This window comes from Teleopsis dalmanni, chromosome X (assembly GCF_002237135.1).
Source record: "Teleopsis dalmanni isolate 2A chromosome X, ASM223713v2, whole genome shotgun sequence".
Taxonomy (NCBI): domain Eukaryota; kingdom Metazoa; phylum Arthropoda; class Insecta; order Diptera; family Diopsidae; genus Teleopsis; species Teleopsis dalmanni.
In genome coordinates, this window is record NC_051848.1 from 30,655,429 (window position 1) to 30,673,722 (window position 18,294).

Below are 18,294 nucleotides of genomic sequence, written 5' to 3' on the forward strand. Positions count from 1 at the left end.
GAGAAACAAACTGACAAAATAACATTAAAAGACCCAAACCATGTTTATCACCTAAAAGTCATTACTCTGCTTTATATTTGAAATTTATGGATCCAACACAAAAAATGTACAGAAATATAGAAACAACTGTCAACAAATAAATCTTCTGAACGTCTTGGGACCCACGTTACTGCTGACAATTATAAGTTCGAAGTTATGAAAGACTTTGTTTATTTGTGTATCAGCGTAAACACCAAAAAAGACCATAGCCTAAAGATTCAACAAAGAATCACTCTTGCCAACAGATGTTACTTCGGGCTAAGTAGACAATTGAGAAATAAAGTCTCCTCCTCTCGACAAATAAAAATTGCTCTCTACAAATCTCTTATTATACCTGCCCTGTTGTATGGGGCAGAAGCGCGGACAATTATCAACAGTGATGAAAAGCGGTTAGGAGCATTCGAGAGAAAAATTCTTCGGAAAATCTATGGTCCCTTACGCGTTGGCGATGAATATCAAATTAGATAGAACGATAAGCTGTATGAGCATTACCGCGACATTGAAGAAGAAAGTGCTCCGACTAAAAAGATGTTTAATGAGGGTATTGCGGAAGGTAGGAGAGGTATCCAACTCTTGGCAAAATTTGGAAATGATAAAATCAATAATATATTCTTTTTTGATTCACGAGTTCTTGAACTTTTTATAGTTTCTGATTTTTAGTAAATTTGTTAAAGAAAATATTCAGTCTTTTGTGTGATCACATATTGAATATGTGATCAGTTTGATCAGCGGTGCATGGAATTCTATTTTCTTAATTGAATTATACTCACATATGAGAATAGTATTATGTTATTTCTAGTTCTATTTATTTATTAATTTTGTTTTTGTATATTTTTTATAGTTACTTTTATAGATTCAATCGGACATTTTAAAACTTACTCAGTTTCGTGCAAAAACACAAGTTGTTTTTAAACAGACTTTGGAAAAATATTTTTTTTTGTGTGATAAGACAAAACATATGCAAATGGAAATGACTAGCAAAATATGTGACAACAAACTGAAATAAATCAATTCCATTTGGAAAAATTATATACAAAATATACAATTAGTCAGTTCCAATGAGTCAGTTCCGCAATTAAGCTCACGCTCACGCTCATAAACTACGTGAGCAGCTTAACACCTTCAACGACGAGTTTCAACACTAAAAATATTTAAAACAATTTTTTTTATTTTATTCTAAGGACCTCACACTTATCGAATGATAATGATTCATTAATTAAATATTGAAACAACGTAATTGAACGTGTTCTAAAAGAAAATGTCGTAAAAGATATTTGCTTTTAAGACAAATAGTCTAATCTAATGTCTAATGTTGAGTCTTTTCCGAGCTAGTGCATCTGGGCACTTTTACTCTTTAGTAACTGGGAAGTGTCTGCAGCATTCCACCCATGTCACTGATTAATTTGTGTATTCCTCATAGGCTTCGTGATTATTCAATGACTGATCTATGATCTGCGTATCGCCCCATCCGGTTAGTGATTACTCTGAGATTAGATAGTGCTTAACAAGGCAGCCTGTCGTTTTTCGCATATAGCGTCAGGGCTCTGTCCCTTAAATATTTTTTAAACGGATCTATTCTAAAGTCTCTTAGTATGTCATTCGTGCAGATGTACCATGGCACTTTGAAGAGTCTTCGGAGAGCCTGACTTTGAGCAACTTGCAGTTTCTGGATAGTAGAGTTGGCAGCTTTGCTATACGCGACATAATATTAATTTCAAAATTTTTGTTGATCTCCTTTAAATTGGATGGGTCTATTAAATAAGCATGCACAATGAATTATTAAAAACAAATTTTTAAAAACTGGTACCTTATAAGTAAAAATGCATTGGATCTAAGAGGCCGAGAGCTGGACACTAAATGTCTAGAATGTCAAGCCAAATTTGTAAAATCATGATCAAATTGATAAAATTATTGGTCACTGTGTTGTTCCTTTTTTTTTATTTTTTAATACTATCATAAGAAAACTTTACCATGCCAATGATTCTATAAGATTAAGTCACTTAAGTCTTTATGAATTCTATAAGAAAACTTTTCATCCTAATCTTTCCAAATTCTTAATTTGCCACTGTTCTAAATAATGTTTTAACAGAGACTAAAATAAGTTGAATATACAATATGTTGTTATTGTAGCTCTTTCGAAACTACTAAACCTAGAACATGAGGAGATTACAAAACATGCATACGGGATAAAATGGGATGCAAGCCCAAATTAGTGAAATATACATATTAGGGTAATATAGTGTATATAGGGCAAGCACAGATAGAAACACTGTTGATAAGGCGTTTGCAAATAACCCCGATCAGGACAAAAAATATCTTATTACTTTAAATTCAAATATATCTTTATATTTGCTATCCTCTCTATATCATTGATTTTATTTTTTATAATTCTTTTCTATTTAATCTACTTGTTATTTCATTAAACTGAAAGGAGTTCTGGAAACTAATCTGTTCTACAGTTTAACTGTTTGGGATAAAACAATAATAATAAAAAGTTTAACTAAAAGTTTTTAAACTGAAACCAATGGATATTGTATTAATATTATAAATTTTTTTATAGGAGTGGTAAAATTTCATCGATTACATCAATATCACTTCTAATAATTAATAAAAATGTTAAATAGAGTACCACAACATTCATTTCGGGGTCTCACACAACAAATTACAAATTAAGAAGCCTTGAATTCTGAATCCTCAAATTTCATAGAATTTTCATTGACATTTTTGTTAAACTCAATGAATTCGCAGGATTTCGAAAGGGTCTATCATCAGACATTTAGAGCTTTAAAACAATTTATATGTTGAATTTCTTAAACTGTTTTTTCAAAAACAAAAAACAAACCATTTTGCTTGCAGATTTAATTATTTAATTTATTAAATAAGGGAATACTTCAGAAAATAACAACTTGAGATGTACTTAAGTTGTTTCTTAAGCACATGAATTGAATAGATTTCCTCAACTCTAAGTGCTTTGTTATTTGCAAAAATTGTTATTAAATATTATTATATAATATATTCATATTTTAATAAACTATTTAATGAATACTCACCAATTTTAGTTTTCTCTTTCCTGATAGTAAATCAGGAAGACAAATAGTAAATCAACTAACTGCATTTCATTATAGAATTCATTATATACAATCTTTATACTTATGTAGCTTTAAGACATATTATATATATCAGTATATATATGTATTGGTCGTAATTGATACATAATTATGTTTCGAAGTTAGCTGAACTTATTTTGATTTTATACATTGTATCCTCTTTTAGGAATTGACTGTTTTCCAATATAAGACGTAAAACATATATCATAATCAGATAGTTTGTTTATTATTACGCTTCATGTTGTATATTGTAGCTATAATTATATATTAATTATCAGTATTACTTTTCGAGTGCGATTTGAAAGCATTTTATTTACATAAAAGTTTGAACTTTAAACATTCGTGTCCCAGTAACCCAGTAGCCTTCTAAAATATAAGAAGAAGAAAATTAGTCATTTAAAAATATCAAACTATAATTATTAACATTTCAGAAACCTTTAAAAATTCATGTACACATATTGTTTTTATGATGTAAAGAATAACATAAAGAGATTTCTACACTAGATAAGATAGCCAGATGAGATCCTTAAGTATACCCTCCTTAGCGACGGTAGCGTCGCTACGTTACCTACTAACCTACATTATTAAGCCAGTGGTAGACAAATGTCTTTTTATTCTATTTCCTGACAATTCTTTAAATCCGCATGTGTGACCACAGAATGATTGGGAACGAATTAAATAAGTCATGTCTGATTCTGTTCTGGCTATACAATCAGCTTTTTTATTAGACAACATTTTATGTTAACTTAAACTTTATTTTATTTTGTTACATCAACAGAAATTGAAAGATGTGTTGCAATATAGAAATCAAAGAGTTTTTCTTAACCAATAATTTAATTTCATCAATGTTGTATGTTCAAAATAGTTCAAAGATATTCGGGCTTCTCTGACTGTTGATTTCTTTATGTGAAATTTTATATTTATCATACTTATAGCAATAGCGTAAACTTTAGCACCATATAATGTGTAATCATTGTGGAATGACTCTAACCTTATAATACATACCACCGAAACTTCGTATAAATTGAGCTTTAAAATTCTAATTCAAATGTATGAATAAAACATATATATATATTAATTGTCACTTTTCAAATTTAATCTATATAATAATTTATTCCTCGCAGGCATAAATTATTCGTATTGTATTAATAGAACTGAATATTATCCATTATTTTAATTTTGAAGATTTATTGTAGTTAAGTTGTTGTATAAGTTATTCTTTGCCGTTTTACTTTATTAAGCAGAAAATGTAATAATTGTAAATAACGTATAATATCTTCACCAGAACAATAATTTACAATGTATTTTAACTTCCATTTTAAGTATTAACAAATTTCAGCAATCTCGTTTATTTAAAATAAGCAATACAAATTTAAAATCTATCAATTTTAATTGCTGTTTGTTGTGTATTTAATTTATACAACTCTCTAAATATAATTGAAGATATATAAGCAGTAGGTAATTACTTAAGATAATTATACATCATAGTCATTAAAAAACGTTTCCATCACGTACTCCTCAGCAGCTCTGTATACCACTTTCATTGTGGTGAATACATTTTGTTGAATCACGTTATTGTATTGAAACTTCAATTAAATATTCATTATAACTAAAAGAAACAATAATTAAATAACTAATTTAAATAAACTATATAAATATGTACAAACCCAGTGCTCATTAGCCAATGGTCAACTATATTTCTGAGAACGAATTTTGGCAAGTGATCCAATTACTACAAGACTTTTCCAATGTTCGTGATTTTTATTTCACGTTCTGGCCATTCTTTATTCTTATATGATTATATATATTTTTTTACAAATATAAATTGTTTATCATCTACAGGACGTTTCTTCTTGTCGTTCTATTCAAATAATGTAATATTATACACTCTATAGCAATTAGAGTACTCATATTGAATATATTGAACATTATAATAACAATATAACGAAATTTATATTTGTCGTTAATTTCTAACAATTCCTCCAATATGTTTACAATTAAACGTATTGTTTTGACAGCCGTCGTCTTCTTTTCTACAACAAAAACTGACATTTATATTTAAAGTGTTCGGAAAATGTTCATAAACGTCAGAAATTATTTGACATATAGCATCCTCAAGAAAAGTAACAGCCGTCTGTCCCTCAAAGAAGCTGGTCAATGAAGAATTGTTAATTATCATATGGTATATATTATTATTGCCTTCATTTCATTTCACAAATGAAATTTAATTTTTTAGACAAAGAGTTTTAGTGTTTTTTAACTTAGTTAAAAATAAATCAAGGGAAATTACTAGAGGCAAGAACTTTTTAAAACGTTTGCTGTTTATAAATTAAACATATAATTAATACATAAATATATATAAATGAGTTCATATTACAAATATATATTTAATATAATTATACAATATAATAAATAATTGAACAAAAAATATTTATTTCAATTGAATATTAACTGAAATGTAAACAAACAAAAGCTCTTTAACAACTTTTACAGAATATTCAAGTTCATACCAGCTCTTTCTCTTGCATAAATCAACTTAAGTCAAGGAAAACCACCAAATTTTAATTTGATTAATATAAATTGAATTAATTGCAATGGAAACATTCTAATAACTTATATGATACCATAAAATTAATCATAAAAATCAGAGACTAAATCCTATTATTAAAGCAATTATGACTGTGTACGAGTTCGAGTGAATTGATGGTAAATTGAGGGAAATAGTAAATACCAACATAGGTATTTACCAGAATTTAGAGTAGGGTCAATTATATAAAAATTAAGTAATTTAGGTATTACCATTGTGAAAATTTTATAAGATGTTTAATAAATATATATGTAAATAAATTTGAAAACTTTTAACCAAAAATAATAAATAAGTGCAATAAATAAATAAATAAATATTTTACATAAGTGCAGTGCAAAAAATCCCTAGGAAATTTTAATTTACTTTACCTCAATGTACATAACATTGAATGTCTAAAATTTTTTCAAGCATTTCATAAATTCATGTATTTCTCATCTGCTTTAGTTAGACAATTAATATAGTAATGTCACAAAAAGAAGAATTGCAAATATTTTTACCATATTAGTTTGTAATAATTATTCTATTTCAAATTATAATTGCTTGCACAAATGATTTTTCTGTTCGCTGAAAAATTATATCCAAATGTGTAAAAATAATCTTACACACTTTGCGAACACGATTTAGGGTAAGCGCCAAGCCATTTTCATATTTTAACTGCAACCTCATAGAACGCGATAAGTTATTGTTTTCATGTTTGTGTTTATTTTGATTTTTTTTTAACTTTTTTATTAAGAAATTTTTTAATTAAATTTTATTTAATAAATTATAATATAATTTTTATTATAATGAAAAATATCGATAGTTGGAATGAAATATTTCCGGAGGTAAAATTGCGTGAAAGTGACCTAACAAATCCAACACAGAATTTTCTTATAAGGACATTGGTGGCTTATTTTCGGCCGTTTGGCATTAATGTGGACCTTCCGAATGGGATTCGGATTGACACTCCTGACAACGTTAAGGCAAAGCGTTTATATTTGGCAAAGCTGACGCGGTTAACCACACGAATTTTGAGAATCACAGATAACTCATACATATTTACATATTTCGATCTTATTAAACCGAGTAAGCTTCGCTGACTTCACTGACTATTTAACTAGAAATTATTGATGCATTGCATAAAAATGTTCTAGCACCCAAGAAGACAATGCGTGTATTGGACATTTTATTGAATTATTTATTTTATTTCAACATGTACAAAAACGAAGTTTTTGATTCGACCTGTGAACTCATTGAGGTGCGCGCAGTACTGGAGCGAACAAACCAAGAGACTAGAGCAAAAATGGAGGAGAAAAGAAATCATATCGAAATGGTATTTGAATTTATATTAATAAAAATGTGTTTATATTAAATAATGTATTGTATTGTTTAGATTAGAAAGAAGATTACATCTTTAAATAATGTGCAGATTCCAAATGCAAGAAAGCGCTTACATAAGCTGAAAACATTAAGAAATAAAAAGAAAGCCCTTTTAATACAACTCGAATTCACATTAAATGAACGACACACGATATTATCTGAATTGAAAGCAGAAGGACGTATGTTAAAAAAGCAAAGTGTTTCTGATGTTGAAGCAAATGAATTGAAAAAGTAAGGCAAAATATATAACGCATAAAATGCTAGCATCCCATACAACCCCTGCTCCCTTACTATGCACCCTATACTAATTGATGTATTCATATTGTTATCCGTTTATGGTTACTGCTGCAAAAGTCATCACGAATTGCAACCACCAGATGTAAAGTGAACATGACAAAGATAACATTTAAGTTATGTATTATTATTTTAAATTGGTTGGTTGAAGTGATGACTCAGTCCATGAGTTTAATTACTATTTTCGCACCAGTTTGTTACCACATCCTACTGGTTATATGTTTGTGGAAGCGGTTTTCTCTTTAGAACAATTCTTTGGTAGGTCCAAAATTTATTAATGGTGAAACTATAAATGCTATGCAACCGTTAAGAAGAACTGAGCTTATCATTTACCGGTATAGAAACATTTTATTTCGAATACTCAGTTTTCTGTACTATGAAGGTCTAAATATGTAAGGTTTTAAGTTGCCCGTTGTTTTCTTCTCTCTTATGTTATATGCTTAGTTATTTCACATTGCTCAACCATATATTTTTATATTTTAAATATATTAAGGCACATTGCAAGCTTAGAAGAACAACTAAAACATCGCATGGAACGAATATTCAACATGGAAAGCATTTTAAAACAACGGAAGGATACAATGAAAACAGTAACTGAATTAACTAAAACGATGGACAAGATTATTGAAAGGCTACCGCTTGATGTCAACTTTAGAATTTTTAAAGAAAGAAATAAAAAGATACAAGAAAAAATGACTTTGTGCAATGAATTGGAAAATAAAAGATACTCCATACAGAAAGGCATCAAGTTCGATGAAAAGGCTGCAAGGACTCTAAATGGCAGAATTAGTACTGCGAAGTTGAAATCAGAGGAAGAAATTAAGTATAGAAATAAATTAATTGAGGAAAAAGAAAAGTAAATTCTATTAATGAATATTTGGATTTAATAAGTTTTTTTTTAATTTGGTTTTCTTTCTAATTTCATTGTAGTTTAATACAGAGCAAGAAAAGAGCAAAGGACGAAATTAATGAAGTGATGAAATGCTTGGAGTGCGAAACATGTGAACAACAAGATGTAATGAGCTATATACAAGAGCATGCGGATATTTTATTCCAAAAGTATATAAGTTTTTCAAATGTATTAAAATGATCAAATTGTAGCAATAATTAAATGTTTTCTAGATAATTTTTTATAAAAACTTGGATTTTATTACAAAGAACCTAATTTCGTGAACGTTTAAATTTATAACAAAATGAAAACTTCTATAGAACACATCTTTCACCCAATTTTCAAAATTTTAAATTGAGGTTGACAATTTTTATAAGATCAATTTTTTTAATCGATGTTTTGAACACCCTTCTTGAATATGGAGCGAGTAGTTAATATTGATTGATTGCACAAGAAAATTTTCACTGTACAACGATGGAGAAAATAAAAAACCTTCAACTATACATTATAATAAGAACAATACACACAAGAAATGAATGCATCGCTCTTAAAGAACTTGGCTAAAAATGTTAATAACACAACATCTTTAGACTTTAATTGTTACAAGATTACGAGAGAATAACGATTATAAAAATGACAGAATTTCTTTCCTGGATCCACACAAGTGTGAATACGTTTTCAATAAGGTGTTGAACTATTACACTAAGAAGACTATGTTCTTTCCTAGAGATATCCAAAAGCAACTGGATCTACATTCAGGACTCATTCGTGAACTATAATAACCAAGCGGCAAACTGCAGAACTAACCCCCGTGACGTCGCCCATCTGTTCTCGTGTCCCAACAGACATATATAGACCTTAATCCAATCGACTATGAATCCGTCTTATAGAAATGGCAAGGTTTCTTCGTCTTGAACCTGTTTGACTTCCATTTAAATTCCACCTGCACTTCGTGACAATAGTTCACTTCATGGTATCTGCTTTACAGATTCCCGCGGGCTACAATAACAACATTAACAGGCGCTGCTCACTACTTCCACAGACTATACCAATAATACTAGCGGCGGTTTGTTCAGCATATTGTCACACAATTATCAATTACTTCTTATCACATATTAAAAAGTTTATTTCAATTGTATTTTCATATGTGTATGCTGCCTCACAAAGGTGGAATAATATTCCTGTGTGTTATATTCTTAATGTCGTATCCTGGTTATAAGCATAAATCATTATTGTAGTTTGATGCATTTAATGTATAAATTATTCAATACATTAATATTGCAGTATTTCATCAAAATCTAAATGTTTAATTCAAAGCTTTTAAATATATTATTGATTGTCATTCGTTTTTATCTTACATATATAAAATATAAAAGAATTGTTATATATATACCTGAGTTAAAAAAATATCTTGTCTATTATTATAATACAAATACATCTATAAAGAACTAATTTGATCGCATATATTTGTCTTTGTATATCTCCTAGCACAAAATTTATCTAAAAACTGAAGAAATGTGTTTTATTTACAGTTGCAATTGCTACACTATGAAGAGTATTATGAAATTTGAGTTTTAAGTAGCGACTGGTCTTACGCCTTGGATTCACGCATCTCTTCAGACGATCAAGTACTAGCGTTTACACTTTCTAACAGAAGCTCAATTAGCAGATATACGCTCTTTAGCATGATAGATAACATGAATATAAGCAACAATACTACGATCTTGTAATATCTAGGAATATATGAGTTAATCTCTCAGTAGCGTTCGTCTTTTCGGACGATATGTGGCTATTCTATCATTTGTTTTCAAATTTAGATTTACACGTTATAACAACAACGACAATGATCTTCTTCAATTGTAATGTTATTTAAAGAACGATAATCCAGGCTATCATAACGTGCCATAACGATCTCAAGTGGACTTTGGGTACAAGGCCGATGCTTCTAACTAACTTAAGGCGATTTATAATGCTTCTAAACTAATCTTTAGTTACTATTTCCGCATTAAATTTTTTGTGTTTGTGTGTGTTTTGTTTGATTGAGTGTAAAAGTAGATTATATCAGATTCTGTGATAGCAAGATTTCTGCACCTAAATTGATATATTAAAGAATATATGTATGTCAAATGAGCCTGCTCCGTTCGAGTACATTTTAATATAAAATTTAAAGTCGAGATGTCCTTCAAAAGTCAAGATTTAAATTTCATTCCACTTAACTAGTATGAGAAAAAGTTATGAATTATTATTTGTTCAATGAATTTATTTTGAGTTTGTTTTTCTAAGTTTCCATAGTTTCCATAACTATTTTAGAAATGTACCTACTTCACGCGCGGCACACGCAAGTTAAAATGCACAATGTCTTTATACTCAAATAAATTATTACACACACAAATACTTTTAGAAAAGCATTAATTTTTATGTATTAAAGTATATATATAAATATATGTTAAAATTATATTTTCTATTTTTTTTTTTTTAATCAAAAGCAGTTAACGTGAGTCTCCGACTTGCATTTCTAGAGATTGTTTTACTAAATGTGCTTTCAACTGTTGGCTGAAGTCGTCTTCAACGTTATCATCATCCCAATTGTCATCCCAGACATTTAATATATCATCTTCTTCAGTGTTTATATTAAAATCTAAACACAAACAATTACAAAGTTAGATTCCATTATTTTTAATGAACGCATCTCTGACTTACCTTCTGGTGGGAAATCTTCAAATTCATCGTCCTCCTCCAGCATGAAGTGGTCACTTTTGTGACTAACTTTATCTTCTTCTTTAACAGTAGTGCTCATTTTTGTTTAAATTAGTATTTTTCTTATACAAGAACTTCTATACTTTACCAAAATATGCTTAGCGTTTACTGAATTTATCAAATGCCGAGTCATACGTCAAACGCCAAATGTCAAAGCACATTAGTGTTGAAAAACGTTGAAAAAACAAAAATTATTTTGTGTCGATCTTGTTTTATTTACCATAAGTCTCCAAATACGCACTTCACCATCATAAATGCGCAATCGCATTTTATTATTCGATTTAACGCAATAATGAAAAATTATTTGATAATTAAAGAAAACATATCTATCTGCTCTATAATAAATAAACAAATAACTTAAATATGATAAATAATAAAACTAATAAGACATATATATATATATATACATATTGATAAGGCTTTTGATGTTATTGTGAATCATATTTTTGAATTAGTTCTTAAGTATTCATGCCAAATGAATTATAAACATTTTTGTCGTGTAGAGTCCTCTGATTTATGTAAATACTATATATTAGTCCTTTTATCCTATTATTCATATTCTAAGTAATTATACACAACTTAATACAATTGCAGATAACCACATAAAATAATATTAGCTGTAATTTTTTTCTTTCAGAGTTGTGAAAAAGCTGCATTAAGTCTGGATGAAACTAATTGGCAACACTTTTAAAATATGTTAAATGCTGATTTTTGACATATGTTTTTTGTTGTGTTGTGACAATATAAAATATAAAAATAAATTAATTTATATAAAAGAAAACAAAATTAATATTAGAAAGGCAATGGTAAGCATTTTTATCTTATATATTTAAATTAATTCATTTATTTCTGTATTTAAATTTCTTAGTAAATGAAATGCTCATATGATTTTAACAGATGACTGGAATTTCGCAACATATTTCCAGTGAATATTCCAGTGAACACAATAGACTGATTTTTGAATTTGGTTGCACTAAAACTTAAGACATAAAATTTTTAGCGAGTAAAGCCTAACTCTGAAGATTTTAAAGGAATTGTTGTTGCTTCTGAAAGAAAAAATTACGGGCATTGTATATGAATAATATAAATATCAGAACTATAGTCGAATGCGATAGTTCGTACCCCTATAATTCGAAAACCTCAATAACACGTAACAAACTGCTGGTCCCTTGAAAAAACGTTGTTGTTTCGTAAAATGTCCATACATTTTGGTTTCCTCGTTAATTCGTATTTTATTAGAAATTCAATGAAGAATAAACCTCTTATAATTCTTAATTCAGAACAAAAAACTTACCTGCAAATTCAAGATGCTTCAAGAACATTCGTAGCTTTCCAATACTTTACCGACACAATATGAAGGCGTGGATGACTATGGATTTCTTAACGAATGGTTTCTGATGCTGAATGATAGCTGTTATTTATGGACAATAATGGATCCACTAATCTCAGCCACGTAAAAATAAATTTTTTACCAATAAATACCACTTTCAAGTTGCAGTCCCTTGACCAGGGTGTTATAAAAAATTTTAAATTATATTATCACAAAGGAATGATTATTGATCTGGCTAATAGCATTAATGAAAAAAAGAGATCAAATGCGAGGAGAGACAATGCATATTGTTTATAAAGCGTGGAATAGTGTCAGTAGATCTTGCATTTAAAACTGCTTCCGGGCTTGTGGTTTTAATAAAGTTTTAAACGAAAATCTGTGTCAAGTCAAACAATTTAATATAGATTATCTATGGGACCGTATATGTGAGAACTTTGAAAATATTACCCTTTTCGATGACGTGGCTATATCTGGTATGTTAACAGATGACAATATTTTGGAATGAGAGCGATGAGGATGATTGCGTCGGTGAGGAACAACTTATAACGAATAAACAAGCCAAATCGGCCATTCAAAAACTACGACATTATGTTTCAAATCATGATGTCCAATAAAATGATTTTAATTGTTAATTATGTTTGGAAAAATCAATTAAAGAGAAAGGCGAAAAGAATCTAAAGCAAACAACAATTACAAGCTTTTTTAATGTTAAAACTAGATCTTTCTCTGTATATATTTTTTGGTTTTTAATTTTAATTTCTTATTCAATAAATAGTACGTAGGATGTATATTGGATTATTTTATTCTAATAAAGTTATATATATAAATTGTGTGAAAATCAACTGAAATGTAAAACCTCGTTTATTCGTATTTTCTTCTTTTTTAACCTCGTTTAATGGACACCTGGATAATTCGAAAACCACTCTAAATCGTAAAAAATGTTGTTCCCTTGAAAACGCAAATTTTATTGCATATTTGTAGGCGCGAACAATTATTTAGTTTGTTGGAATAAAAATATAATTAAAATGGGAAGAAGAGAAGAAAGATATTATTTAAAAGTATTTCAATATCAGATGATATTTGTTTGTAGATATAATGGAACAAATAAAGCATAGCTAATATACACATATAGTAGTAATAAAATAAAACAATAATAATTTTTTTATTTGAAGTTTTTATTGACGATGGATCATTTCTCTAACATTTAAAATTTCTATTTAAATTTATGTTTTTTTTTATATAGTGAATTAATGTATTTATTGTAGTTACATTTGTTGTTGTTGTACTTATTATGTATTTTTTTAAATAAGTTGAATATTTTGCTATAAATTAAGTGTTAAACAAATATTTTTGCTATTTTGCTTTTACAATTAATTAATTTTTAATTTTTTGTTTTTTTTTTTAATATTGAATTGAAGCAATAAAACTCTATTTTATTTCATTTTGCTCATATATTTTATTTACTTAGTAATTTTTTATTTTTGTTGCATTAAGATTATAACATTTAATAAAAATTGAAATATAATAAACTTTGTTTATTGCATATTAGTTACTGTTTTCTAATTTTTAATTAAAAGTATTTCAATGATTTTGATTCTACGTTTTTGTATTGGTGCTTATAGCTTTTAAAGCAAGTAAAAGTACAGTGAACGACATTTAAAATAACATATACAATATATATAGTTTGTGGTTCAGAAAGTGTATGTTGTTTATGATAATTATACAATCATTTCTCAGAAAAATATATGCAATCTCTAATAAGCTAACGAAGTTCTGTATACCAAAGAGCTTCATAACTCTTTATAACCTTAATGTCGAAAGAGTTTCTTTAAAGATTTATAGATTAATAAAAATCAATAGATTAAATAAAAAAAGAATATGTGAATTTAAAAATTCTAATTTAAAAGTAGTTTAATAGCAAAACCTAATATTAATGACGGTGCTATTTGATCGGTACGGTAGAGAATGTCAACATCTTTTGTGGAAGAACCAGGTGACCAACAATTTGGGGGCGCTCGACTCTACCAAGTGGCTACAGCAAGCGACTAATCAAGCTGACTGGCAAAGGCTAGATGACGCCGCCAAGGACATCTCATGTCTGTAATGGTCAACTAAGTAAGTAAAAAATTTGATCTTTATGTTATATATCTGCTGTTCAACGAACAACAATTTTATTGAAACTGTTTCACTTTCGATTAGAAATCGAAAACCTTAGAATGGGCTTAATGAATCATATGCCTCGAAAGTCCACAATCAGTAAGGCTATGTACTTTAATTTAAAATAAAAAGAGATGGAATTAGAACCATATATACACTGCCATAACACAGTGTATATATGAAAACATTTCTGTTTTATGGAAGTGAAACAAGAATGACCACCATTTTAATAATTTATTTAAAAATATAAACCTTATAAAGTCGTTACGTCGAATCAAATATTATCAATATCAAGATCATGGACATTGTAATATTGCAGCCGGTACCTGGTTGTCTTGACATTCTTCACTAAGTTTTTCCATTGAGAAATAAATACGCAATTGAAAAAATAAATACGCAAGTGCAAATGGCAGAAATATAGTATATATATTTATAGAACTGAACAATAATATTATTCGACAGACATTTAAAAGGAACCCTAAAGTTTTTAGTTGCCACTGTGTACTGGCCACTGGCTATGACTTGAGGAAGTAAAATGAAAACAAAGTTAAGAATTGTAAATTACTTAAGGAACGATGTAGTTGTTAACTTCCATAAAAAGTGAGATGTTCTATGATCTAACTGGAAGGTTAGAAATATAGACTATCCAAAACAAATTATTTTAGAAAAATATTTTTAATATTATTTATCTGAACAAATCATATTAATTATTAAAATAGATTGCGAAGATTTTTATTTATCGAGATAAAGCATATGCATAAAAAATAATGTAATCAAGCAACCAAAAATGTCTCCGAGATATATGTATATATACTATATATGTGTATATACAACATATCTACCATATACATAAGTAAAATATATATCACAATAAATGTCATTCACTTGTACATATAAGTACAGATTCAATTGTATATTAATTTTTAATTATAATTTAGTTTTTTTTTCCAATTTTTTCCATTTATTAGTAAATATATAATATATATTTGTGTTTTGATATAATTTTTTTGTACAAAAATATAAATTTTTGTAAGATTTTTGTATTTCCAAATATTACATTTTTTTATATATAATAAACAATTTTTAAATTTATTATCAAATTTCATTTCATTTCCAAAAACTTGCTCAAAATATGTAAATAATATTATATAAATAATCAACAAATTATATACTTTAAGTAATAAAATTAATTAATTTTTCTCTTCTTGTTTTGTATAATATATAATAATAAGCCTGTAATTATTTACTTTAAGTAAATTTTTATATATAAATATAATTTCAACATTCAACATTTGTTTCTTATTTTTTTATTTATTAACTTATATACGTCATTTTAATTAATAGTAAAATATTTTAAAAATTTAATATTTTTAATTAATTCTTTTTTTAAATATATATATACATTTATATATATATATATATATATATTAAGGAATAAATACCATTAAGTGACATACATATAATTTATTGCTGAAAAAAAACATTGATATCATTTTCTTTTTGATATTATTTTAAGTTTTTAATATATATATATATATTTATATATGAAATTTTACATATATATATTGAATTACATTTGTTTGGTTTTTTTCGTTTGCATTAATTAAATTTAAATATTAAAGTTTTTCCTTTTGTTTTTAAATTTTTATTATAATTTTAAATAGATTTTATTTTTTTATTTTTTTATTTTTTATTTATTTCCAGACAGGCTTTAACACACACGTACAATACGATTTCGTTTTCATTCTTATTTAATCACAGACTCTCTTTTCTTATATCAACTTTATTATCAATTTTAAACGTTATTTCGATTTTTTTTAAATCTACTAGTCTCTCAAACCCCTTCGGTACTAAGCCTACGATATAGATAATATGGTATAGTAGTCTACAGTAATATATTTTTAAAATATAATTTTAGCTCAGTGTTTACATTTTTAATATTGACATAAATATGTTATGCTGCAAAACTGTATCTTTTTTGAAAAAGGATTCTACTTACTATTTGGCATTATACAATTATTTTTACCACGGCTCTTAAAAAATATGGGCTTTTTGAAGACCCGCTTAAAAAAGTTACCCGATAAACAATCATTACAGCAAACAAATACCGTAAATTAGTTTATAAAATAATTAAACGTACCATATATACTTTTCTAAATCAAATTTTTAAAAATTATTAATTACTATTTTCTTAACTGGAATATATTAATTACATAAAACTTGATTTATTATATATTGCAATTTATTTTTAAGTTTAATATATATGAAGTAAATAATCAAATAGATGTCTACTTTCTCAGTTTAAATTCAATTGTCAAAAGAATGTATTTTAAGTACATTCACGCAATGGATATATAAAAAAAAATTGTTATTATTATTAAAATATAACGCAATGATAAAAATTCAAATAAGCCAAATAAACAACTAAAAAAATCTGAATAAAAAATTTAATATTAAAAATAAAAACTAAATAAAAAAATTAAAAATAAAAACTAAATAAAAAAATTAAAAAAAATAAACTATATAAAGAAAAAATTAATTAAAAACTAAGACTAAAACTAAATAAAAAAGTCCTAAATAAAAAAAAAGTAAATTAAAAAAAAACTAAATAAAAAAAAACTAAATAAAAAAATCTAAATAAGAAAAACTAAATAAAAAAAAACTAAATAAAAAAAACTAAATAAAAAAAAACTAAATTAAAAAAAATTTTAATTTAAAACAAACTAAATAAAAAAAATTATATTAAAAAAAATTTAAATTTAAAACAAACTAAATAAAAAAAAACTAAATTAAAAAAAATTTCAATTTAAAACAAACTAAATAAGAAAACTAATTGATAGGAATTGATATATAAAAAAAAATTGCACCAACATTATTTTGCATATTTTAATTTTTGTAAATAATATAATTAATATTATTATTTTTTTTTAATATAGATAAATTATTTTTTTTTATGTATCCCTATATGTTTTTAAAACACTTAAAAAAAGTTTTTTTAAATTATTTTTATATGTTTTAATGCATAAAGGAATTTGTTAAATTAAAAAACATATATTGCTCAATTTATCCTGTTTTTATAAATATAAATATGAAAATATTATTCACTAATAAATACTAAGAAAATAAAAAAAAATAATTATAAATTAATACATAATTGCGTGAATATAATTTATTTTAAAATGTTTTGATTTTTGTTATTTCTAATAATATTTTTATATTTCATTCATATATATATATTTTTATTTTAAATTATGTATATATTAGATATATATATATACATATCAGATATATATGCAGATATTCTATATGAAATTCTGTGAATGTAGTTATATATATACTCGTTTATACATATATATGTATTTAAAAGCCTTTAAGAAAGCATATCACATAAAAGAGAGTTGAAAAAAAGTAGTATTTTTATTGTTTAATTACAATTTTTTTATTTTCTTATATTATATATTGTGATTTTATATTATATTTAATATGATATTTGCTTTTTTATAAGTATATACTATTGTTCCTTTTATTCTGCATACTAAAAAGAAAAAAACTACTACTTTTAAAATTTGCTAATATATTCTTACATATTATAAATATATCTATTTTAAGAAACATATCCGTATACATAAATCTGAATATATAGATATATTTATATATATGTACATACAAATATATTTACTTTTTGTTTTTTTTTTTTTTTTGGTTTTGGGAAATAAATTAAATCATTTTTGAAACATATATATGCAAAAATATATATAAAAATGTATGGTCTAAA

At 26.2% G+C, this 18,294-nt stretch overlaps 2 protein-coding genes across 3 annotated transcripts; one reads left to right on the forward strand and one right to left on the reverse strand.

Annotated features, from left to right (window-relative positions):
* The first annotated feature begins 6,476 nt into the window (after window positions 1–6,476).
* On the forward strand, window positions 6,477–9,529 carry LOC119661905 (spindle assembly checkpoint component MAD1). Of its 2 annotated transcripts, XM_038071415.1 has the most exons (6): window positions 6,477–6,798; window positions 6,867–7,045; window positions 7,106–7,323; window positions 7,880–8,242; window positions 8,317–8,445; window positions 8,509–9,529. In XM_038071415.1, the coding sequence occupies exons 1-6, from the start codon at window positions 6,519–6,521 to the stop codon at window positions 8,510–8,512; spliced, it is 1,173 nt and encodes a 390-aa protein (XP_037927343.1). In that variant the 5' UTR covers window positions 6,477–6,518; the 3' UTR covers window positions 8,513–9,529. The 2 variants fall into 2 exon arrangements, with proteins under 2 accessions (XP_037927343.1, XP_037927342.1); XM_038071414.1 differs by lacking the exon at window positions 8,509–9,529 and having other exon boundaries at window positions 8,317–8,481.
* Window positions 9,530–10,561: 1,032 nt separating this feature from the next.
* On the reverse strand, window positions 10,562–11,182 carry LOC119661860 (probable 26S proteasome complex subunit sem1). The gene is made up of 2 exons (XM_038071365.1): window positions 10,976–11,182; window positions 10,562–10,913 (listed from the first exon to the last, which is right to left on the reverse strand). The coding sequence occupies exons 1-2, from the start codon at window positions 11,070–11,072 to the stop codon at window positions 10,765–10,767; spliced, it is 246 nt and encodes an 81-aa protein (XP_037927293.1). The 5' UTR covers window positions 11,073–11,182; the 3' UTR covers window positions 10,562–10,764.
* Between the last annotated feature and the right edge of the window lie 7,112 nt (window positions 11,183–18,294).

What these genes read in the sequence shown, in the direction of transcription:
- LOC119661905 (XM_038071414.1), top strand. Translation starts at nt 6,519, where the DNA reads ATGAAAAATATCGATAGTTGGAATGAAATATTTCCGGAGGTAAAATTG. An exon ending in AAAGAAATCATATCGAAATG is followed by an intron (nt 7,046 to 7,105) that starts GTATTTGAATTT and finishes TGTATTGTTTAG; the next exon opens with ATTAGAAAGAAGATTACATC. An exon ending in TTAATTGAGGAAAAAGAAAA is followed by an intron (nt 8,243 to 8,316) that starts GTAAATTCTATT and finishes ATTTCATTGTAG; the next exon opens with TTTAATACAGAGCAAGAAAA.
- LOC119661860 (XM_038071365.1), bottom strand. Translation starts at nt 11,072, where the DNA reads ATGAGCACTACTGTTAAAGAAGAAGATAAAGTTAGTCACAAAAGTGAC. An exon ending in TGAAGATTTCCCACCAGAAG is followed by an intron (nt 10,914 to 10,975) that starts GTAAGTCAGAGA and finishes GTTTGTGTTTAG; the next exon opens with ATTTTAATATAAACACTGAA.